Here is a 26,436-nt window from a genome sequence, read left to right as displayed (position 1 = left end):
GCTGAACAAATTAATATTTTTTTTAATAATAATTTGTTTTAACTTAAGGCTTAAATTTAAAAATAAATAAATAAAAAAAACTTCGTACTAAATAGGAGAACATGATACTGAACAAATTAATATTTCTTTTAAATGAAAAAGTAAATATTTATCAAAATAAGCTAAAATAAAAACTATTAAAAACAGTTTAATATATCTGAATGACATCAACATGATTGTCAGATTTTGATACTAGCTAGTAAAATTTTATGCATTGCTATTGGAATACATAAGGCTTTTTATATATTTAATTTTTAGTACAATGCGTATGTGCGAAATATTAGCACTACTTTTTTAACCCTTTTCGTTTGGTGAATTCAACGGACATTCTACTAAATCATTAGAACATCGCGCAAGTTCACAAATAATGTAGTTAAAAGAAACAGATTAACAAAAATTACACGATTCTACGACTACTACCACTGATATTATCGAAGATGATTAGCACTGATATTACAGAAACGATCGTTTGCCTTCGCCAACTACATTATTTGACAAAAATTTGCGATCTGGCACGTTAGTACTCATCTGTTTAAAAGGAATTATCTAATGCAGAAAGATGCCATTTGGCCTTTCAAATAATTATAACGGCTCTATAAATTATAGAAATGTGTTTATTTACTTATACAACCGTTTTTGCTAAAAAGATTTATCAAGCAAAACAAGATCCACTTATAAAGCTGAGTTTTGAGTATAACATCTATGTCCACAATTATTTAATGTAATTTTAAGTTGATTTTTTGCTTTAAAAGAAAGAAAAAATTGGAATTCACCAAAATTTTATGAAAGTAATGATGAAATGAGCTACTCTAAACGACAAATATATATATTTTAGCTGCAGCATATAGAATTTTAAAATACTTACCTTCGTTGGTATTAAATTGTACAGAAAGAAGGTAGACTGAACTAGTAACTGATATCTACTAAGTTAAAGTAGCACAAACATAGCTTATTAATTCAATACGGAAGCCAATTGCTTTTTTTTTTTAAAGATCTACAACAAAATTTCAATTTGCTGAATAAATATTAAGGCTCTTAAACTGTTTCAGAAGCAGCTAGCAGATCTGAAACCAGCCACCAAGAATCGAAAATGCATTTAACTCGCTTAATCCAGATTATTGACAAAAATAAAGGAAACAAAATTTATTGATTTTAAGATTCGATTTTTTGCACACAAGCATGCAATCTGAAATATTTTAATTAATTAGAGCAGGTTAGTCACTAACCGTCAGTTAAGATTTTTTTGCAAGTTTTAAACTTCTAGACAAGAAAAGAAAATAATATCTAGACTTGGGGGAGGGCTTGCATGGTTCATTTATGGTGTTTAAATAAATTTCTATCGCTTTCTTTTAGTTAAATATTCAAAAAACTGAATTGCAAAATCACCCCATACAACCACGGTTATATTGTCTACCAGATTTTTTTTTTATAATTGAAAACCTCTAAAGTCACTTTGTAACAAAATATTACATTATATTAGAAATATTAGAATTAACAAAAATAAGGTTGAGAGCAGTTGAAAAAATTAATTATTACTATTTATTATTTGTATCAATTATAATTATACTTGATCGTTAATTGTAGGGTATTAGCAACTCGAGAAAAAGATGATCACAGTTACACAGACATGTGACCTACGACTACAGCGTCAGCTGATCGCGTGTTGAAGCAGGGCCTCTTTATAAGGCGACTCTGGTAAAATAAGAAGAGCTCTAAGTTTTCCCACATAAATTAGAATGTTAATTAACGCGAAATTAATTATATACAAAGCAGCATCGTACACAGAGTTTATTAAAATATACTTTAATACAAATACTCTATACTTTAAAATATACGTCTACGTCTTTTACTTAATTATTTGTTTATGTATTTTATTGTAATTGTGATATATATTTGTTTTGTGTACCTGGCAACTTCGATGCATGTTTAGTTCCACAAGACTTCGCGCCTGTCTGCATATTAAGTAAGAAATATACATAGAGAGAATTGAAATATTTGTGAATATAGAATGTATCACTGAAGAGAATTGATACTTGGCACACTCGAAATAGAATTGAAAGAACAGTTGCTAACATAAACTATCAGAATCGAGGTACCCACACTGCGTCAATTGCAGGTATCCCATTGGATAATTTCAAGTGACGTAATCTTGGGTAAATCGCGATATTTGTCGATTTAAAAGCCAATCCGGCTCTGCACACGCCTGATGTCGCTTACTAAACTAAACTAAACTCAGCGGCGCGACAGCCCATAGAGGGCCAAGGCCTACTGGGCCCATCTCAGTTTTCTTAACCTTGGGCTCTGGGATGCAGTTGTTCCGGTCAGGTGGTCAGCCAAACCCCCAGTGTTTAGTCCCCAAGCATGCTTGGTACTCATTTATCGACCCACTGAAGGGATGAAAGGCTGAGTCAACTTTGCCCGGCTCGAGGATCGAACCAGGGACCAGTGGCACGACAGCGCGAAGCGCTACCGCTCAGCCACCGGGCGTCGATGTCGCTTACAAGTATCCAATAAAATTTGATTTAAATCACATCATTATAGGCATAATCACTTCACTTCACTTCTTGAGTTGCAAGTACCCAATTATTAGTAAAAATAATGAAACGAGAACTTTTCGAAGGCAGGTAATACACGATTATGTAGTTGGAAAACGAAGTCTTGATACATCTGCTTCTAAAAAATAATGCGCCGTTTCTTTGGAAATACAGTATTAAGAACAATGTCGGTCAAAGAAATGATGGTTTAATCCATTTTTTCAGGAAAACTGAACACCAATTCTTTGGTTCTAAGATAGAAAGTTTTTTTTTTTCGAGCCCAAAATCTCCAGCTTGAAGGGATCTTTCATAAATTTTTATTTCATTCCCATCTTACTTTTTTCCCATCAAAACTGATAAAGTCACAAGAAGAAATGTCAGTATCTTCTTCCTAGTTGACATTGCACACTTAACGTTCTGACACTCTTTGAAGATTATACACACAGTCATTGAAAAAAGGGAAAATAACAAAACTTTCCTATGTATCGCGGTTGGGTGTAACATTGCCAAGAAAAAGTCAGAATCTCAGTCAAAATTCAAATTTTTTAAAATTATAATCTGGTATAAAAACTCTATGAAGATACATTTGGGTATTTATAATCATTCATTTTATTTTAATGTATATTAATTTATATATTTAAATTATTTTAATTAATAAGGAATTAGTAATTGCGGTGCAAAGGGGGAATTTAGTAAAGTATTCAATTGAAACAAACATTGGCTACACTTATCAACTTACGATATTGAAATGAAATTCATCTTAATAATAATTATATTCTATGTTTAATGAAAGATTATTATTTGTAAAGTGAATTAAAAATATATTATAAAAATATTTTCATTGTAATTTATATAGGGGTGCACAACCCTTTCTTGAATGAAGGGCAGCATGCCCAAGTACTTACACATGTTGACGGCAATTATGATAATTTTAATCTAAACATAAAAGTTTCAAACAAATTCTTTTTATCAGTAAACTTAGTAACATATTTGCCTGAAATTAAGTTATTTTAAGTAATTATAATTCTCTTCATTAGTTCTTTTTTTTTTCAATAGCTAATTTAGCATTATATTTGTATAAAATTAAATTCTTTTAAATATTAAAATTCATTCAAAACTGTAATTCAATAACTGTAATTCAATTTTCTGTTCAATAACTGTATAATTGTTGTAACATTCTAACTAAATTATGTAATTTATTTAGAAATCTCTAAAAAAATTACATAAAAAATTAATAATGTAAATTTGTTAACTGAGTTTTTTTTTTAAATTAAATGTCTGTTCAAATTAAACTCCCAATAAATTTGAAACAATGAATTCTGTAAGTAAGACTATACGTTTGAATTACGTTTATACTTGTAAGATGAAATTAGTGAATGGTCCCTAACTTTGAACTAACAAATAAAACAAAAAAGAAGTTTGATCGAAAATGGGATATTCTGAACAAATACAAAATTCATAAATATCAGAACAAAAAGCTAAAAGTCAGGACATATAAGGACAAGATATTTTTCATCAGAAAAATAAGGACAACTACAAACACTGCAATAACGGATACGAAAGCCAAGATATGAATATTTTATTTTCAAATAAGACATAAAATAAATATTTAAATACATAATTTTTCAGATTTTTCCAAACGCAAAAATAACCTTTTTTAGTTGCATGCATATTATTTGAACTTTCTCTGACGAAAATCAATTTTGGTGTAACTTCCATCGACTATGTGAGGAAACCCTCGTATTTCAGCATTTTCCATTCTGCAAAACAACAGATTAATACCATGCGGGGTGATCTGTATTGGCTTCTCATAATACACATTTTAAAAATATTTTTCAAAACTGAAAGAAAAAAGTACACAGCTTGTGGGTTCAAGTTGAGATATAAGCGAGGGGTAAGCAAAAACGCTATCAAATGAATCATCTTCAAGAAATATGGTACAGAAAAAAACAGATTGCCAGAATAAGGAAAGGAGATGATAAGCGATTGTTAGAAACACCTCTAAGTTTTATTTGACAATCAAGCTGGTTTTGATATTTTTAAACTTTCCTTCATCACTAGTGATTCAACATACTTTGATAACGTTTTTTTATTGCTCGCTTAAATATTAGAGAGATTTAGCATACAGTTAGTGTTATGCTCACTGGTACATGGAATGTCCAAACGATGTATCAAGAAGGAAAAACAAAGCTAATTAAATGATTAACTACAACATCGACATACTCAGCATTACAGAGTCCCGCTGGACGGGTTCAGACACTTTACAACATCGGTGAAACCTCCATCCTGTATTCGGGTAATGATGCGAGACATAAAAAAAGAGCTGCATTCATTTTTAACGAGAATGCTGGAAAAAGTCACATTGTCTGGAAGACAATCAACAACCCTCATCATAAAAGCAAGCTCCTTTTCTCAACACATAACTATCACCCAGACGTATGCTCCAACTACTGATGCTGACAATGCTCTAAAAGAATTTTATGAACAACTGCAAAGTGTGCTAAAAGACACTTCAGAATCAACAATCAAATTGAAACTACTCATCTTCAATTCAACAGTCAAAGTCGTCCTACTTTATGGGCATGAAACTTGGAAATTTACAAAATCTCAAGAAAACTCCTTGAACTCCTTTCTAACTAAAGCTCTACACAGGATTTACAAAATTTTTTGGCCCTTATCAAATTAGCAAATATAACGAGAGGTCAAAACGAGATTTATTACTGAGGAAATCACATATTGAAAATGGACGTGGATGGGACATATTCTTCGAAAGCTTGCCACTGAATTTCCTCCTAGTCTGGACGCAGTAGCTACGAAGGAAGCAGGTTGACAGAAACTAACAAGGCAAAAGAATGATAGTGGATGAAAGAGATGCACTTGGATGGTCTAGCTGGAACTTGGCTAGAGAGGCTGCTTTGAACCGCAAGCGATAGAGGACGAGACTTAAAGTCTTAAGTGCCAGACAGGCATAAGAAAAATCTTGACGATGATGAGTGTTATGTTAAGTGTAACTCTAAATTTATTTTCTACTGGCTTAGCAGTATTTTGCTTTGTAGAAAAAAATTCGCATATAAGCTTTGCAGTACAAATAGTATTAACAGTAGAGATAAAGGTAATCGCAACACTTTGCGAAATCTCTCTATTAAATTGTGACTCTTAATTTTTATACTTTTTTGTATATAATAATATCAATGATTCTAAAAATATAAAGGATGATAATTATGAAAAAATTCTGTGCAGCTGCATTTTCATATTTATGGATCTATTTTTCCCATGTAACAAATATATATTTTCTTAAGAACTTTCTAGAATCTTAATGGAATGCAAAATGAGAAATTTAAATATTTTGTAAGTAAAATTTTTCTCAACAGGAGTGAATCAAACTAAAACTTTCTGTATACTTTTTGATCTGAGAACCAAATTTAACCGAAAACTTTTTGTTATTCAGCATCATTGCGTATTGTCCGTGACAAACTGAAATTTTCAAACAAAATTTATGTAATACAAGAATACTATTTATAATATGAGCTGAATAACACTCCAAAAATAAATTGTAACTAAATAAAAAAATATTTCAAAAAGAAATGAGTTGGTTCTTTCAGATGGAAAAGAGTTAGATATTTTGTATATTTTTAGAGAAATATTGCAATTTTTGTGCTTGTTGTAAATAAAGAAATATTGCCCATCTTCAAAAAGTGAACATTGTTTTTAAATTGTTGAAAAAAAATTTGGAGGTTATTTATAAATGAAAAAAAAAATGGACTAAAAGACAGGAATCTTTAAAAGGAAGTTGAAAGAATTCTATACGACAAAAGTTTTTAAAAAATTTCCATCATTTTATAATAAAAATTAGAATCTGTTGAAATAAAAAAAGTACATAACTAAATAAACAACTAATTGAACACTTTAATTGTCAGATTGAGGTATAGATTGCTGTTTTCCTTTCCGCATAAAAACTTGATTTCCCATATTTTATTCAATGGAGCTTGACAAAGAATAATCCTTTGTACTAATTTGCTCAAGTAAAAAATCAGTTATAAAATTAATCAAACTACTTCAAATTACAACTTCTAAATTATTATCAAAGACAAAATTGAATCTTACTTTTTCTTTACTCCAGTTTGAATAGATATAGGAACTTTCATTTCATCATAGGCAGATGTAAAAGATTTGAAACCCTCTGAAGAAGTATGCAATTGTCTTTCCAGGAAAAAAAAGAAGAAAAAAAATTAAGTTAATTAGGTGTCCCTTTAGATTTTTTTTATAAGCACATCTGATTAAGATCAGAAAAGCAATAGTAATGTGCAATAATACTATTATGTTTTATTATTTTACAAGTCTTTGATTTCAAAATTTAAATTTTTTGCGTGAATATTAAGTGTGATTTTTTGTAAAGATTGTAGGCAATATTACAAATAAAAAGTAACATATTAAATCTAAAATCTTTTTCAATAATAATTTAAATAATTCATTTCTAATTTTAATATCTGTGAGCAATTTGAACTTTAAACAAATTACAACAATGAGAGCTAAATCTTTATGTCATATCAAAAACTTAATGAATAATAATAAAGAAATAATAATAATAAATGAATAATAATAATAAAACTATTAAAATAGCTTACTTTATTTGAGCTAAGTTCTTCTGCTCCCCACTATGCACATACTGTTTGATTTCAATAGGTCTGGAAAATATAAACTTTTATAACAATCTTTGACTTTAAAAATTTACTGTGATAAGTTTTAAAATACAAGCTCAAAATGATTTATCTCGATTCAGAGGGGTGTTTATTTACAAATATGGGGTGAAAAAAAGAAAGATCATACATGGAAAGACACATACTTTTACCAAGTGTCAGATACATTTGAGCACCTTTGGTCAACTACAAACATCCCTATGGTACACAAAATTCTTCCCTTTCTCTTCAATAACATATTTCTATAAATGATTATCATAGCAGTTATGATGCATTCCTGCAATGCTGTTGACATTGGGTGTACAGTGTGCAGTTCAAAAAAAAAAAAAAAAAACGGATGACCCTCTGAATAACTTTTAATCTACTGAATGGATCAGCATGTTATGGGACTCAATCTTAAAGGTTCCAGGCGGTAACCTCAAATATGCTAATTAATTAGTGCAAATGATATTTTTAGTTATGAAATCAAGCACAATAGTTAGAACATTTTAAATATTGTTAAACATAATTAACCATAAGTAATATTAATAAATATATATAATTTTTTTAGTTACAAGAATTTTCTCACTTGATGTTATGGAAATGTTGGATGGAAGGTTTGTCCAGAAACTTCCTTTCTAATTTCTTAATTTTATTTTCCAGAGGTTCACTATATACATCAATATCAGCTATTAGTAGTCTATCCTGTAACTCTCGACGTAGCATGGTGACACACTCTTTGATCATGTTTTCCTATAAATCCATAACGCTCAATATTTATGAAGAAAAGAATTTTTAACTCTCTTCTGAAGCAACATTAACAAATACATTTTAAAATTATATTAATATATGGAAATATTTAAACCAATGGTGTATCAAAAACTAAGTAAACTAATAATAGATAAACTATAATATTTACTTTAAAAAAAAAACGATATTTTATTCCAGTAAAAAAACTAAAAGTAGAAAGACTTAAAAAAGCTTTTACTGGAAGAGAAAAACAAAGTGATTGAACTTATCTCTCCCAAAAAAATAAATGACGCATTAGAAACAAACATCAAAAATGTAATCTATGGTATTAAATCTTCCATGAAACAGTATAAAATATAAAAATAGTATTAAAACTTCCTCCATTTCCCTTCCAAAACATAGTATGAAACTTCTAGTTCTATCTAAACCAAAAATTTTCAATCCCTTTTTTTTTCTTCATTTTTTTGGTTTTTTGAGCAAGCCTTTGTTATGAAAAACATAAATGAGGAACTAAAAGGCGAAATTTTAGGTGAAAAAGTAAATGGTGTCTTGTTAAATACTGAAGAAGATGATCTAAATAACTATCAAAATTAAAAGCTTTAATATTGGGAGATTTCCATCCAACTCCCCAAGAATGTTTAAACAACTGAGAATGTTAAACAACTATTTAATTTGCTACGTGGTTAATTTCACATTTCGAGTATTATTGTAAATTACGCAAAGTTGACACACTTAGGTCTCTTTGTAACTTAATTGTATCTGATAAAATAATTGAGACATTAAATAGAGAAATGGTCAGTCATATTATAATCCATCAGGGAGAAAATTGGCATAATCTCATTGAGTTAGGTTGAGAATTGAACACTTATATAACATCTAATAATATGTCATGGCAGTTGTAAACAATTTTCTGAAGTGTCATAAAAGTTAATTAATTTTATAGTTCACAACTGCAGAACATGGATCATTTTAACATTATTACCAAAGCTGTTATGTTTGAAGTGGAAACATCACATAAACTTGACAATGTTCTTTCAACAGCAACAACATCCTTCTTCTCAGCTTTTCCTTTCACATCATCTGATTCAGCTTTCTAAAAAATATTGACTAGCTATATTATAAAGAATTTTTTTTATTTTTGAAATGGATAAAAAGTAAACAATTCATACTTAAAAACTCAAGGAAAACTTCAAAATACTCAGAACAATGTTTTACCTAATAAACCATGAAACTTTAGCAAACAAACAGCAGTATGAGAAAAATTTACCAGCAAATGGTTAAAGAATGATAGCATACATTTAAAACCATTTCAATATTTTAACTTCGTTTAAATTTAATAAATAAAAAAATTTTTTTCATTACAGAAATTTTCTCAAAGAATTTAAATAATAAAATTAAGAAAAGAAAACAAAAAACAGAAAAAAATAAAAAGAATATTCGTCAATTTTTTTTTTCATTTCAATTATATCTGTTAAAAAATCAGCAACAAAAATTACAAACACCATGAAATTGTAAAAATATGGAATGGGCTGCACAAGAATATAAAAATAAAACTTTCTATAAGCCTTCAATTCAGTACAATGTGTTATGTAGTTTATTATTTTAAATAGCAAATTTCGTCGACATTTCTTTTTTTGTGAACACTGTATATTTCATTTCATTAAAAAAAAGTATTTTTAATAGCTTCCGAAAACTCTCACTGGGTTTATAGTATGTATAAGGATTTACTCCTTTTTTAAAAGTAGTCTTGTAAATAATTTGAATAATTTCATTTTTAACAATAATTTTTGCTGAATAAATTTAATCTAACATGCAAATTTCGTTATATACGCGTAAGAATAATACTTACCCAATTTAAACAATAATAGTCTTTATCTGACTGAGTTATGGATGCAAATAATTTTAAATTGATGAAGATTATGCTTCAGAGTGACTCTGCAAATTTTGTCACCAGGGTCTTCATTATTTTTTTAACATTTAAGCCATAAATTTTTTTTTATTACTTCCATAAATTTTTCTTCTCTTATTTCAAATTTATCTACACAGAAGACATGGTCCGAGTTTCACATGCATAAGTTAATTATGATATAATAAGAGTACTTAATAAAGCTACTTCACTGTAATCTATTTGAAATTTGCACTCTAATTTTAAAGTGGGTACTGTTATAGCATGTATTGGTGCAAAGGATGTATTTAGTTGGTAATTTTAATAAAATTCAGGCAAATCCTGATCACTTCTTTTCCAAATATAAATAAATAAAAACCCTTCTTAATTGTGGATATATTCCAGCCAAAGTGTTAATGTTAATCAGACAGAGTAAACAATTGTATTAATTGATAGAAGGGATATTAAAGAAAAGAACATATATGCAGGGGTGATTGTGAGCCCATCAAAATTCCGGAAAATTTCTTAAGTTAAAAAATAAAAAACAGTTTAAATTGAAAAATTAGAAAAAATTTAAACAATGTTTTTTTCTTCTTCTTTTTCTCAATATTTCTTAGTTTACTAAAAATATATTTAAAATTTTACACATACCTATGATGACCTGGAGAAGTAATCAAAATTTACAAATATGTCTTTCTTTCTTGAGTTTATGATTATAACAACTATTTACTGATAAAAAATGAATATTAATCATGAATATAAGCTTATAAAGTATCTCTCTGGCTCTGCCTTACAAACAAATAAAATAAACTGTGTTTTTAAGTTCCACCTTTGAAAATTTGATTTCCGGAAAGGAAACTTCTGTGATCAATGATTTTTTTAAACGTCTGGATCTTTGATCTCCGGAACTTCCGGATCACTGTTGGCGAAAAATCCGGAAATCCAGATTTTTCCGGAGCACAATCAGCCCTGCATATGGTCAGATAAATTTACCAATCAAATTAGGTTGCCCATCAAATTTTAATTATAAGGGTTTAAACATCTAATAATATTTAATGTTCATTCTGCATTTCTTTTTCTTTTCCCTTTCTTTTCTTTATAACAGATTTAAAAGCAGCAAAAAATACCAATTATTTTAAATAAATGAGCAAAATATTTCAAAACTAAAATTTCTTTTTATAGGAGTCATCTATTTCTGCAGACTTGAATAAAGAAACAGCTAAAATAATCTTTAAAGATTATGTTTAAGTCCATTTTCTTTTAAGCCAGTATTCTCGCCATAAGTTATGAAATCAAAACAGGAAAATGTTATAGCCTATAGTATTTTACAAAACAGTATGTGGGGGAAACTAACATGAATTAAACTAACATGAGTCGTGGAATAATTAAATAAAACTAAATTGCCAAAATAAACTATTTATTAAAAACTTTAAAATAAAAACAGACCTAGCACATACTGGAACTCCCAAAATAGCTGGGAAAAGAAACTATGCGCCCTAAAGCTTGCATAAAAGCTAAAGTCATAAAAATAAAATAAAACCCTGAAGAATTCAAAGATTGAATTCTAAGGTAAACACGCTATACGAAATCGCTCATCCAACTCACAAGCAGACAAAATATTCCCGTTAGCAACAGCTTCAGAGCGCATGTGTTACAAAGCAACAAATAACAATTAAGAAAAGATTTCTTCCAACAAGTTATTGTTAAATTATTCATCTACGGCTGAACATAGAATAAAATAAAAATACTCATTAATTTTTACCCTCTCTAGTTTTTCTAGAGCATCTTTTATGAAACGATCATGATCTTCAACAATGTTTTCAAGAACCTAAAAAACAATTAGAACAATAATATAACTTTGCATCAATGTAATCGTCTATAGGACTATGTTATAAATAAGCCATTATTATAAAAATACTATAATTAAGAAGTTACAGTTATGAACTTATAGTTATGAAAATACTATAGTTATGGTCATACCATAAAAGATCAACTGTATTATAAACAAAGGAAATTTTAACAAAAATGTTTTTTTTTCTTTAGCTCAATATTCAAAAAATAAATATGTGTCAAAAACTCACATTAAGCTTTTTATTTTTGTCTTGAAGATCAGAGTCCTTCATTATAAGCTGACTTGAAATTTCGTCAATTTGAAGCTTTAGATTTCCAATTTTTAATTTTAAACTTTTCACTTCACTTTCAACCTGGAAAAAAAGCCCTATATATATCAATGCATGCTGTGGTATGCAAATTTTTCCAACCAACAAACAGTTTTTGATGCAAAAAAAAAAAAATTGCAGAGGTATTGAAACTGAAGTAAAAGCATTTCAAACAAGTTAATTTCACAATTAAAATAATAAAAAGAAACAAAAAATTTTTGTAATCACTGCTCTAAATATACATTTTTAGAATTCATATCAAAAAAGTATACACAATATAGACCTCAAATAAGTCTGTGAAAAATAAAAGCATGATTAAAATCTAATAAACCACAATTGAGGAAGGCAGAACTGAAAACATTAAAAACAGGGTAAGTAGCAGAAAAATTTGAATGTGTTTCCAGGGATCACTATTCTCCAGCAGTAAGTTTTCGCTTTAATTCGTCAAATTAAAACCTTTTCTAAGTTATGATATTTTTAAGATTGTTTTCCTTTTTAATGATTCTCCAGTTCATATGACATTTTCATTTTTGTTCCTCTCTTAAACATCTATTTGCAATCCAAAATTTTTATTCATTTTTACTTCTTTTTCGACGTGGATTTCATAAATGTAGATTAACGACGATTATTATAAAACATCATAAATATATCTAGGATTAATACTTAACTGATCAGACAGCTATTCTGAGCAAAGAATATGCAATTTTGTGTGAATATGTATTTGTGTGTGAATATACATATTTGTAAGTGTGTACATATTGTATTCCCTATCATTTCTCTGAAGTGTGTACATATTGTATTCCCTATCATTTCTCTGAAGTGTATCTATACAGGTAATAAGTTTATGCAAAAATTTCATGCAATTACATCGAAAAAAAGCTATTTTTAATTTAATGGCCCTTTTAAAAAATTTTGTAATATAAGATATACAAAGCTTTTCTCAGTTTTGTAAAACATTTGTTAGCAAAAGGGAAAATGACCCCTGTAAATATTAAACAACTGAGTAAAATTGTATTGATATTTTAACTACGTACCAGGTTTCCCAGGGTGCATAGCCAAATCTTACAACAAAAAATAAGCACCTCTTAAGTATTTTTTAGGCATTTAAAAAATATTTTTAAGCACTATATACATTAACAAATTGCAAAATAATCTTCAAAGAATTTACATGATCATGATAAAATAACTAGTTTCTGACAAAGAACTCTTTTCGTAAATATATTAGCCATTATAAAATGAACGAGAGATTTTTCGGTTCGATATAACAGAGTGGAAAATAAAACCTGAAATTGAAAATATCTTGCAAAGAGCAGTAGAGTCGCACATAAGAGTGCAAAAATCTCACCGAACCTGCCTCAGTGGACGCACAAGCGCACTCGCAAGTATTTCATAAAATATGTAAAATGATCTGTGCTCTCATGCGCTATGGTCTGAAGGTATGCAAAATAGATTGCGGTTGAATGAATTGCAAAAAGGTTAAATAGAACAATGTGAAAAGCACACAATGTATAATACGTGGTGAAAATTGAAATGGTAAAGAAAAGAATCTAAATTTTGAAAAGGGAAAATTAAGCAAATTCGACCAATAAAAAAAAGCACCTTTAAGGGCTTTTAAATTATGAAAATCAAAAATAAGCACCCTTTAAAAACGCTATGCATTATGCTCCATTGAATAGAATGGCCAAATGGGGTTCTTAAAACCGGAAAGCCTGTCCCTAAAAAAGCCAGTACAAATGCTCAGAGGATTAACAGTATCTGAATTCAAAGAAATTTTATACATTCCTCTTATTAAAAATTTTTCAATTTGTTTTATAAATATTTAACTAAATTTTCCTAACTGTAGGCTTTTTAAAAAAATAATTAATTGAAGTTCAAGTAGTGTTCGAAAAACACAATATGTTGTCATTACATTCTACACATTTCATAGAATAGGGGAAGTAGTAAAGAAGAAGAATTGCACAGAAAAAAGAAATGAATAAAATGTATCAAAATTTTTGCTCATTAAAAGTGAAACATTTTAAAATAAACAATAAATGAGGCAATTTAAATTTATAAGAATCAATAATCTATAAAATTTCTACATTGAAAATAATGTTTTTATATACTGTCAGAAATATATAAATAGAATTTTTAAAAACATTTATAATCTTACTATGTAAAATTCATTAAGAAGAGGATTCACTTGTTTTTTTATGTACAAAACTAACTCCTCTTTAAGCTTTTTGGAGTTTTCTTCTAAAATTTCAAATAACAGAATCGTTTCATATTCCTGAATTTCTTTTACTTTTGTTGGTATTTCTTTCTTGTACTTTTTTTCTTTTACTTTAGGCAATTCAATGGATGCTTCAATTTCTGCAGTTTTTGAAGGCTAAAAACAGGTTTCAGAATTAAAATTAATTTTTTTAAAACTATATATATATATATATATATATATATATATATATATATATATATATATATATATATATATATATATATATATATATATATATATATATATATATATATTTATAAAACAGTTAGAATCAAATTAATAGATCCCCAAAAATTGTTTTAGTTCTGTTTTCACAAATATACAAAAAACAAAGAATGAGCGAAAAAACAAATAAAAAATAAAGTATAAACTTAAACGCTCATTTACTCAAATTCACTAAAGTGTCACTTAAGGGCTGGTTTCTTAGGACAGGTTCGCGTTACAAGACGTCAGCTTGAAGCTAGCGCTAACCCCTGATTGGTCAATTTGTGAGTTAGACAGCATACGTCATGGAGCGCTCGGCTTGAACGGCGACTGACGTCCAAATCAACTGCAGTTGGATTACAATGTAACGTTAACGACAGAGGCAATTGCGGACAACATCCAACTGAGAATTGAAATCAGCTAAGATTTTGATTTTAACATTAAACATAGCTTCGTCTTCCTTTTCTTCTTCATTTAGCTAAGCTATAATTTTTCTTAGACAAAGTCATTACTTGTTCCCTATAGTACTGGTTGACAATAACAAAATCAATACAAATTCAAAATAAATATTTGCTTGTTATTAACGCACGCATAGTGTGAGATAATTTCCGCATTGGACCGACTGCTCACGCTGAGCTAACAAAACAGTATTTTATTGGCGTCGGCGGTACGACAACTTTCCGCTGAGGCCCAGACTTATCTTAAGAAATCAGGCCTTTAGTCGGTTTTTCCATTAAGCTCTTCATGTATATATATTTGCTTAAGTTCTATGCTTTCATGCTAAAGAGACCTTTCATTATAATGTGTTTTTCTTTCAAACACAGGAGTCATGATATAGAGCATTGACTGTACTAAAATATAATAATTTAGATTTATTTTAATGAATTGAAACCAAAAATTCACAGTTATACCTCCAGTTCTGGTTCATTTTCAGCTTCAGCATCCTTGCTATCTTCAATAAAAAAATCAGTATCTAAATACTTTGCAGATTGTATTTTTTTTAAGTTGGTCATTGCATGAGCAGCTTTGGGAAATTGTTTTATTTGCCTTAAAGATAGCTTCTTTACTCCAGTTGAAGGTAAAATTTCCTCCACTGGGATGATTTCAGCTGTACCTTCCAATTCAAAGTCTTGTACTTTAAATTCCTTCGCTTTTTCTAATGAAGAGTGAAAAAAATTCAGAAAACTAATTTTTCCATCAGGTAAACTTTCCATATTATTCTAAAATTGTTTAGTGATAAATAGCTATCCTAATCAGCTATGCATAAGTATCAATTTTGTGTTTAGAAGTAAAAAGAAAAACTTTTTTTATCCTATACTTATCAGAAATGTTATGAGGTTTATTTAGCATAACATTAATTAAAAATTAAAGAATGTTAGAGGCTCTGTTCAAGTATCATGTAAGCACCTAACAGGGGAGGGGTTTGTGATCAGGGGTCTGTCTAGTTTTTTCTGAGAGAAAATATTTAGACATAATTTGTGAAAATTAAAAATTATATTAAAAAATCAACACAAAAATATGGTAAAAATAGGGATTTATCGTTTCCTACGGGATGCAAACATAAAATTTTGAGAAAAAGTATTTTGTGAACCTAAAGTTGAATTTGTGAAGGTACCGCTAAACGGTAGTATATTTGGCCTGGACAGACCCCTTGCAATTTACTTATTTCTGCTGAAAATGAAGAAAGAGGGGTATAAACAATTTCAAATGTGGAATTAAAGTAGAACTTGGAGAAAAAAATGGGAAAAAATATTTCTTTACAGGGTTTTAGAGGTCTAGAGTTACGAGCACAAAAGTTTCCTGACAAATATTATACTCAAAATATTACAAAATGAATAAAAACATAAATTTTGTTTCATGTTAAGTGACATCTTTTGTTTGAATTTAATCCTAAAATTAGTTAAAGTTCAACCAAAAAATCGGAAGGGGTAGACCACCTCTCTCGTGTAAGCATTGTGATTAGTGATTTGCTGCTTATTTTTGTTGAAGAGACAGGTGGAGTCAGAAATTGCAAAAAAAAGTTTATGTAATATTTGAACGGCCCCTATCAGTTGTTTTATATTTATGGGTGAAAGAGAAAATTAGACATGATACTAGAGGATTCTCAAGATATTTCTGAAATTGAGAAAATCCAACTTATACAATTTTTACACATTGTTTAGAATATAAATGAAATGAAATGAATTGAAATGAAAATATACAGAATTTTTTTTTGTTTTTTTTTGCTGTTAGTAGCATTCCATTTTGACAATTCGAGCTCAATTGTTAGGTAAAATTAATACCTTCCTATGTTTTAATTAATATCTTTTTATCTTATTCATATTTATTAGTTATAAGGATTGATGTGATTGGATATTCAGTGATTTAGAGCAGGTTGGAGGGAAGTGATTTGGAGTAATTGAAGCAGAAATCATATCATAATTGACACTCAGTTTGGATCACAGATTTTTAAAAAAAAACTCTTACATCTTTAACATTTATCAAGTACTGAAAGTATCTCTTTGAATGCAATAAGATTTATTGTAGAAACAGCCCCGTCTATTTGCTTAGCAAAAATTAAAATATTTATTAAAAAAAATGAAATGAACACAGTACTCACCATGTTTGTCATGGACAGAAGGGTATCCTTTACCACTGGCGAATTTAACTGAGATTAAAGAAGAAAAATTGATAAACCAATTTAATTTCATAAAAAAATTAACAATTACAGTCATCTATAATTTGCACAAAATGTAAAACAATTATTAAACTACAAGTGCATGTGGAAATTTAAACTTTTGAAAATTTAATAACTTGAATAATTGAATTTTTCAATAGTTCTTAATAATTACAAATTACAGAAGTAAAATGACAGCATATTTAAGGACTGAATACTTAAATAAATAAAATATTTAATAATTATTGCGCATTTTTTATTTAAATAATAAACAAAAATGTTTTTGATAAATAAAAAATAATAATTTTATGATAAAATAGGGGAGAAGTTTAAATCTAAAGAAATAAAAAAAAAAAAAATTCTGGTTTTGTTTGGCAAATCACCACAAAAAGGTAATGAATTCTTTGATGACACATTTCATGTTCTATATGAAATTTATAGTCAACATACAGAATTAATACTCATGATTTAATTGAAAAATTTCAGTCAAATGGCACTTTTTGTCATGATCTAGATATGAATGATATCTAGTTTCAGCAACGTCTTATGACACAATTAATTTATTGAGAGAAACGACTTTTGTAATTTCTAGAAATTCTAATGGGAACTGACCACCATAATCATAAAGTATAACTTAATTGAACATTTTTCACTGGAGTTATGTGAAATAAACCACAAATATTCATTAACATCAGAATCTTGAAATTTGTGAAATAAGTATGGATTTATGTGGAAAAGTGACCAGGGGTGATTGTGAGTCCAACTCAAAAATCCGGAAAATTTCTTGAGTAAAATCATTAAAGACGCATAATGTCTTTATAAATTTAAATCATTGAAATTTTCAAAACATTGAATTCTAAATAAATTATATACAGCATAATTTAAATGAATGATTATGTATAAGTTTATTTTTATCTCTCATCACATTTATTATTCTACCAGAAAAAATATTTATAAATGAAAGATGCCAAGTATAAATTCTAATTCTTCTTCTTGGGCACTACAGCTTATAACAGGCCAAGACCGTCCCAATAAGTTTTTGCCATCTTGATCTATTCTGTGCCATGGCCTAGTTCTAATATTTTTAAATAAAATATTCAAGAATTTTTATACATAAATGTGACCGATGATTTCTTAAAACTTCCGGACCCAGTTAGGGAAAAATCCGTAAATCCGTATTTATTCCGGAGCACAATCACCTCTGAGTGACCAAAAATTGAAAGTTAAGAATAAAATTTTTAAAAACCTTTAGAGGTGAACACTTGCAAGAAATGATTTTTGAACAAAAATGCCATAAGTCAACATATAAAACTTTTAAAAAAAAGTCCCATTGATATCATATGCTGTTTTGTTTTAATTTCAAATTAAAAATACATAGCTCTTACTTGATCACTTTTTATAATACTCATTTTAATAAGAAAAAAAGGAAAACCAACCCATTTTTGCCAATTCTCTGAATTTTTCTTTAGGGCTCCTCAGTTGTTTTATTTCTTCAGACTCTTTTTGAACAAGTGCAGCCATTTTAGGTTTCTGACTTGAAGGCATTTCTTCAATCTCCACCTTTTTCAAACTTACCTCAGCTGAAGGAACTTGTTGCAAAGAAACTTCTTCTACTACCTCATCTTTCTTTTTTCTTGCACCAAAATAGTACTCAGATGGTATCTTAGTTGGAAATGGAACAGTGGAAGGTATGGAAAACCTTTTCGGAGGAGTATCCGCTAATATGAAGAGAGATAATTAATTAATTGCGTTTTAATGAACTTTGTCAGAATATATTAGATTTTCTAAGGAGAAAAAAAAATATTTAAACATCTTTACAAATAGACTACAAAAAATTTAAATTAAAAAATTTTTCTTATTAAGTTATATAAGTATCAGTTCATTGTCAAAAAGATTAGGAAAGTATAAAACACCACCTCATATGCACATTGATTTTTAACATTAAATCACTAGTTGTAAATGTTAATAAAATAATCATAATATAAATTAATAGCCCTTTTAAGTGTAACTCTGAATTGAGCTAGTTTTATCTATAACTGATTTTTTGCTGCAAGTAATAAATGTGCACGCATAAAACAAACAAAGGGCTACTGAAATAATCACTTTCTGAGCACTTCATCCACCAAACAACTTGCTTTAAAGTAGCTTTGTCATGCGTCAACACCATTTACAAAAACATTCCCTACAGCTTTTTAAAATACATTAAAAATTTTTAAATATTTTTTTTCTTCATAAAATTGTATTTGGGAAAGTAAATAAATAATGCTGAATTAATAATAAAAATAAAGCTTAGCTTAATTTCAATTTAATGAAAGATATATATATATATGTTCTTATTTATCCCTAACGGAAACTTTTCTTCCTTCAATTTTATCAAAAAAGAAATTCATTTCTTTATGCATATTTTCTGTGCATACAGCATTTGGTAGAAAAAAAATTTATATCATGAAATAATTTTTTTTCTCATAAAAAAACAAGAGAAAGAGAGGGGGAGAGAAAAATACCTCCTTTTATTTTATCACATGAAAATATATTTTTCATTTTATTTTTTCTTGATGAATGATAGGTGAATTTTCTAATAAGATGATAAATAAAGAATACACCAATCATATAAATTTTGAATATAAATAAGAAGTATTTAGCCTTATTTATTTTAACTGAGATATATTTATAAATCCAACTATGTCCAAATATAATGCATCACAATGATCAGTTATGTTTCATTTATTAGAAATAAAAATCAAACAAAGCTGACAACTCGAACTAACCACGGAAATCAGCTAGCCAAAAATTGCAGCAGATTTGACAGAGAATTCAGGGGCCGACCTCTGATTTCAAGGTGGTGATTACTGCTTTTTATTCATGATCAGAACTTGCTTGCTGATATATCGATCATATTTATGGTTATTGCTCAATTAACTACAAAACTAGCTCATGTTTGTGGTTACGGAGACTAATTAGAAAGTAAAAATATAATGCAAACTATAGCCTAATACGCAAAATAATCCCCATATACAGAATCTTAAAGAGATTTTTTTTAAATGAATGACAGAAAATCGAAATGCAAAAATTATAAAACACTAACAACTAAATATTAAAACTGATTCTAATATTTTTCAATTAATTGAAAAAAAGGACTTTACATAATAGGTAAAAAATGTAGGTAAATATAGAAAAATGTAGTTAAAAACTCATAAAAAAAACAGGAATTGAAATGAAATTAACATCTCATCCAAAAGTATGAAATTTATTTCAGATAGATATTGCAAATTTGAAATATTACAATGGGCCCGAAATTTTCACAATAAAAAAACGAGCTGCACTTAAAATATAAAGATGAATAAAAAAACTGAAAATAGATAATAAAAAACTCAAAAAATATAGCTTTTTTTCATAAATATTTTTGAAAAAACCTACGGAAAATACACTCACTATAGGATTTATCTGAACTTCCAGTGAACACATAATCCTAAAAGGATATAAGAGTAATATATAATTAACAAGGAAACATAAAAATAATAAAATTTATCATTCAAAAAACATAAAAAGAATTTTTTTCCAATCTTAAAGAAAAACCCAGCATATCCTGGGCTTATTATAATTCAGTTTTGTAACAAAATTGCAGGCAATGCTGAATATTTAAAATATACACCTCAAATTTACCTCCAATCTCTGAATGCATGTTTTCAGTTTTCCAAAATCTTCTTCAAAATTCAGCTAAAAAATTAAAAAAGCATATAAATTCAAGCAGTTTTACTTTTTTATAGAAGAGAAAAGACATAAAAAATAAAAATACATGACATAGACCCTAATTAAGATTATATGAAAAATAAAAATATGCTCACCAATTTGTCCACATTTTTATCTAAATCTTCCAGTTTCAAACCTAGGATTTAAAAGGAAAGAAAAGAAAATAAGCAAACAGAACATTGTAGACACTTGTTTATAAAGTTTTTAAACATATCCAATATCATAGGAATTAGAAAAATGCACCAACACATTATGCTATATAATTGATATTTTGAAGTTAAAACAAGCATTGCAAGGCTCAAGACAAATAAAGAATAATTCATTTAAATTTTATGATTTTTGCACTTAGTGTAGTGCAAAACTTCAAATTTTTCTTCCTATTAGTTTCCCTTTTTGCTCTCTGTCTTTAGATTATTAAATTTATACAAGCATAGTTTAGAAGGGGTAAATATCATTAAAAATTTCAGTAATTTCTTTAGCTCTGTTAAAAATTTGCCCTCTGAATTAGCACTTAGTCTAAAAACATTATTTTAACCTTGCAACAATTATCCAGCTAAATTGGCAGCATGTAATATTTAATTTTCGGAATATTTAATAATCAGAATGAAACTGATTTACACAAATTTAGAAAAAGGCAAAATAAATAAATAACATTTAAAATAATAAATCAAAATAAAAAAGCAGCTAAAACGAAATTTGTCTTATTTTAATTTAGAAAGTTAGAAATACAATTCTAGTAGAAAACGGAGAATATTTTAAGATATGTGTGTTATCACACATATCTTAAAATATTCTTCATTTTCTGCTAGAATTGTATTTCTAACTTTCTAAATTAAGTCAAACTACAGTGCAATATGCTGCAAACACTTTGTATAAAGTATATTATACATTTAAAAATATATCAATAGCAATGATTATTTAAAAATATATCAATTATATAATTACATGTGAAAAAGTTGAGTGAATAATGCAAATTTTTCATAAACTAATGCAAAAATTCTTTAGATGTTTCATAAATGATAATGCATATTAGGTAAGTACAATTAAATATTGCTCAATATTTTAAATATAATCTCCCTTTGTGTGATTATATTTGAGAACAACAAATTGTAAGAAACAGATCTTATGATTTCGAAACATTTTGTTTGGTATCAAAGTAATTGCCAATGCTGTTCATTCACTATTTTAAAGTTTCATATTTATATTAATTTTCTTTTACAAATTTTTAAAATTTTACTGGAATTTTTAAAAATGATTAAATAGGATAAGTTTCAAACTCAGTTTTAAGTGGAACTCCAATAACAGAGTAATGCATAGAAGGTTACAAAACTTTCCCATTTCAATATTGTTTGCCTTATTTTAATGTAGGCTGAGTTACCAGTAGTATTAACATCTTTTTTCATAGTTATGTCTGATTAATTTACTTGTTTGTGAAACTTGTTTGTCAACTGGAAGAACAAGCATGTTGTTATTACTTAGTGTAATGATAAAAGTGTTTAGAAAGTAATCGCTTCTTGTGGAGTAAAGATATTTTTGTTTTCCATTTTTTGTTTTGAACATCAAAATAAAAAATAGTTGTGTTCTGCTATGACATCAAAGGAGGACTGCAAGACTTCTGGTGGGGTATCTTTGTTTTTCTAGGTATAAATTACTAGTAAAATATTTCTCTATTCCTTATTTAAAGGTGCTTTTTGTAATATGTAATACTTATCATCCTTTTGGATTACATTTTAAATTTCATTATTATTGAAGCTGAAAGCTGTGTTTCATTACTCTGTAGTAATACTGTGAAACTACATTATTATGTAGCATTTCAAGAAAAACATATTATATACCTATTTAACAACTTCTAATAAATAATACTAAAAATTAAAAACTGTCAGATTTTAAAAGCCATTTCTCCTCTCTGAAATTTAACCAAAAGAAATTTTTTTTTTTTTGTAATTTGATACACAATGTCAGAATTGTAGCTTATATTATTTCAGTTCAGACGATATATTCCTGTTTTTCCTCTAAGGCATATTAATTTACATTTTTCCACAGACACATATTTAGAATAAGTAATATGTTAAAAGAATATTTGTAAGAATATGCTATAGGAGACTTCATTATTTTTTCCTTAATCCAGTTTGATAATGTAGGAAATGATATTCATATGAAAGTTCACAAAAAAAAAGGAATACTTAGAAGACTAATATAAAAAATAAATTACTAGTTAAATAACAGTAATTAAACTTAAAATAATTTTTTCAATAAGGAAATAAAAATAATCATTAATTAGGTAAAAAGAATGTTAACTGTATTTCAGGGATATTTACTTTGTGAGTGTCTGAGGGAAAATCAGTTATAAGTTAGTAAATAATATTTACTGTTCATATCTATAAACATTACAAAACAGTAAATTATAATATTAAGTATTTTCAATTCAGCTTACCATATTGACTATAGCCGTCCTGAAAAATATTTTAATCATTAGATACAGAAAAAAAACATTAGGTTATTTTATATTTTTTTAAATAAGAGAAAACCAATACTTATACTGCCTTTAAAAATGAAATTATATTTCATTTTTAAAGGCAGTATAATTATTAAAGGCAGTATTTTTAAAGAATGAAATTAAATTTTGATTTAAATTAATATGTGGAAATTAATTAACCAATGAAAGAAAATATTATTTATTTGCACAACGTATAGTTACATTTAAATCCTTTAAAGTAATTGATAACGTCAAAGAAAAAGTTGTTTAAAAGAAACAGATCCTTAATTTTTAACAACTACTTGGAAAAACCCATTTTAACTAGTTTTACCCAGGTCTTTTACATTGAAAAGAAAAGTGGTTTTACAGGAAAAGTTGTATAATATATGGCATTAAACTAAGCATTGATTATTCACTTTTAGCGACCAGATAACTTTAAAAAGTTCCATCTACCTATAATTCTAGATCTGCTGACATTACTTTGATCATTATATTCAGATATTATAAAATTAATCAAGATCAATAAAATCAAATAGGGCTGCTCATGTTTTCAACACGAATGATTTAAACCCTGTAAAAAGGCTCAGAATAGAGAGATTTTGGAATCCTTAAAGTTAAGTACTGTATGATCATTGTTACCCAGAGGTTTGGTTGGAAATCTTTTCAAAGGAAAGCCTTACTCCACTCTGGGCTGTAGTGTTACTGATGATGATAACTAAATCATTAATATATTATGGTGGGTGAGAATCTTACGATAATATATACTTTTAAAAAACTGACTTATAAATATGACACTCCGCAGTAATCGGCTAAGTGATTTTATTTGTGTTTTGTGCTCTCATTTTTTTAGTTTATAATTATTTTAGATTTATTGTTGCCATTTTCTTACTTTATCTTTTTCTTTTAATCTTTTACTTTCCTTTTTTTCCCATTGCATTTCCAATACAATGAGAAATTTTTTGCATTTATGAGAAGAGGCCCCTTTTCTCCAAACGGTATAGCAATATTCTTCTATGTATGGCATTTCATGAAATATTCTTTGTGCTTCACACTAGTTTAGTTCTTCAATCTATTTCTATTATTTAAACTTTACTAAGAAAAATCCTTGTTTTCTTCCCCCTTTAAATCCTCAGGGACTTTTTTCAAAAAAAAAAAAAAAAAAAAAAAAAAAAAACATCTTTTGAGTATCAACAAATCTATTATCAGAATAAATTAAGCAGTCTATTAAAAGATGATAAGTTAATGTTATATTTTTGAATGCATTAATCAACATGGGGCATCTTCATGTAACTATTGATTAACTCTTTAAATACCGAGCCCTCCAAACCACAACATGCCCAGAATACCGCAAACGCCCGAAGTAGGAAAACAAGTAGCAAAAATTTCCTACCCCCAGTTTCATTCAGGAATGACAGAGTGACTGATCATCTCTTTATTACACCTGTGGAAATATCCCCAAAATAGGAGTTCAAAGGGAAGAAAGACATAATTTGAAGCAAGAATATCGCTAACGTAACAAGATTTATAAAATGTTAATAAATGCTTGCATTTGTTTTGTTTTTTTATTATTTTATTCTTTATATTGAAACATAAGTATGTAATTCCATGTAATCCAGTTATACAAAATCTAAATAAAGCATTTAAATTGGTAATAATATTCTCGCACAAATAAAATCCTTTTTTTTTCGTTGTAAAACAAAAACTAATATAATTCAATAACTTAAATGATTGAAAAATAAATTTTCAATTTCTTAGATACCAACATTTAAAATTAACATTTGTCATTAAGGAGAAATCAATTTGGTGATAGTACTAAAATATTATTCATCCTAAATGTGTGTCCTTATTTATTTAAATTTACAATATGAAATAAGAGAAACTTTTCTTATTATTTAACAAGGCTCTGAAACCATTAAAAATATTATCCCCAGAAACTATTAATTCCTCCTCAAGGTATCAAAAATATTTTTGCCTTTAGCCAGCATTAAATTCATTTCAATGAAGTTTTCATTTGTAAATAATATTCCTTCAAGCGCTGCACCATAAAAGAGTTTGTAAACTTATATAAAGTAATAAAAGTAATATAAAGCATAAAAAATATAAATTATATAAGGCATAAAAAGTAAAAAAATGCTGAAGAACTATTTTAACAATAATATTTTAAGTTCAATATTTCTATATCATTTGAAAAAATCAAAAAGTTAAATTTTTTTCAAATAAATTATCTTATTTAGAAACTATATTTTTATGTGAATTTCAGTTCGGTGCATCGGAAAAAAATTTTTAAGTTTGAAAATTAAAAAGTATAATAATTAATAAAATTATTTGTTATAAGGTTCTTGTAAATAATCTAAATTGTTTAACTAATTTTTAATTATTTGAAAGTAAACGACTCGAGACAGATGCCAAATTTTGTATATGTCTTTCCATAATTTATATAAAAATATTCTGAAGCATCTATTTCTTCGTTTTTGAAACATCCATTATTGCTGTAATTTTTCCGCGTGTCCTCTTCATACGAGTATTTGATAATTTTTCTCAAGAATTTAAAAAATATTGTCGTTAAAAATAAAAATGCATAAATATGTGTAATTAAGTAAATTGATCTAAAAAAATTATATTCATAATAAAAACAATAAAACTGCCTTTGAATTTCTATAAATAATTTCGATAGTAAAAATAAGTTTATGTGCAATTTAATAAGAATCTAATAATTGAAAAATTATCATAAATTGAAAAAGTGGATTGAAAGCAAACAAAATAAATGTTCAACTATATAACAATATCTTCAAAGCTTAGCCTAAATTTTTGTTTACTGACATGTCTAAATTTTTATTTACTAACTATTAATTTTTCTTAATTTCATTTTTAAAAATTTTAATGACTATATTTAATAATCTATATTTAACTACTATATTTATTGCATAATTTTTTAACCTCCGACCCCATCGTTAATCAGCCAGACAGCTGTTCTTTACGTATGCTAGGGAACACAATTACTTCCTATTTCAACACTGCCTTCTAGGCTAAGATTTATCTTTCTGTCACGTTTC

At 27.5% G+C, this 26,436-nt stretch overlaps 1 protein-coding gene across 2 annotated transcripts in view; it reads right to left on the bottom strand.

Annotated features, from left to right (window-relative positions):
* The window catches only part of LOC107448472 (uncharacterized), a 40,172-nt gene that overhangs the window by 5,582 nt on the left and 8,154 nt on the right, over positions 1-26,436 (bottom strand). The window contains exons 4-17 of one of the 2 annotated variants that reach the window (XM_087167630.1): positions 21,003-21,043; positions 20,821-20,874; positions 20,590-20,626; positions 18,594-18,875; positions 17,101-17,148; positions 15,413-15,657; positions 14,196-14,411; positions 11,966-12,088; positions 11,647-11,712; positions 8,982-9,092; positions 7,839-8,002; positions 7,199-7,258; positions 6,678-6,773; positions 4,136-4,333 (exon numbers count right to left, since the gene is read on the bottom strand). In XM_087167630.1, coding sequence (XP_087023756.1) covers positions 4,246-4,333; positions 6,678-6,773; positions 7,199-7,258; positions 7,839-8,002; positions 8,982-9,092; positions 11,647-11,712; positions 11,966-12,088; positions 14,196-14,411; positions 15,413-15,657; positions 17,101-17,148; positions 18,594-18,875; positions 20,590-20,626; positions 20,821-20,874; positions 21,003-21,043 — 1,631 coding nt within the window. In that variant the 3' untranslated portion in view covers positions 4,136-4,245. Of the gene's footprint in view, positions 1-4,135; positions 4,334-6,677; positions 6,774-7,198; positions 7,259-7,838; positions 8,003-8,981; positions 9,093-11,646; positions 11,713-11,965; positions 12,089-14,195; positions 14,412-15,412; positions 15,658-17,100; positions 17,149-18,593; positions 18,876-20,589; positions 20,627-20,820; positions 20,875-21,002; positions 21,044-26,436 lie in introns of those variants that run through there. The other variant, XM_087167629.1, reaches the window with a different exon arrangement.

This window comes from Parasteatoda tepidariorum, chromosome 7, assembly GCF_982258835.1.
Source record: "Parasteatoda tepidariorum strain Cologne lab strain chromosome 7, Ptep-v5.0, whole genome shotgun sequence".
Lineage (NCBI taxonomy): Eukaryota > Metazoa > Arthropoda > Arachnida > Araneae > Theridiidae > Parasteatoda > Parasteatoda tepidariorum.
Note: the sequence above shows the minus strand (reverse complement) of the source record. Positions and strands in the feature narration are given on the sequence as shown.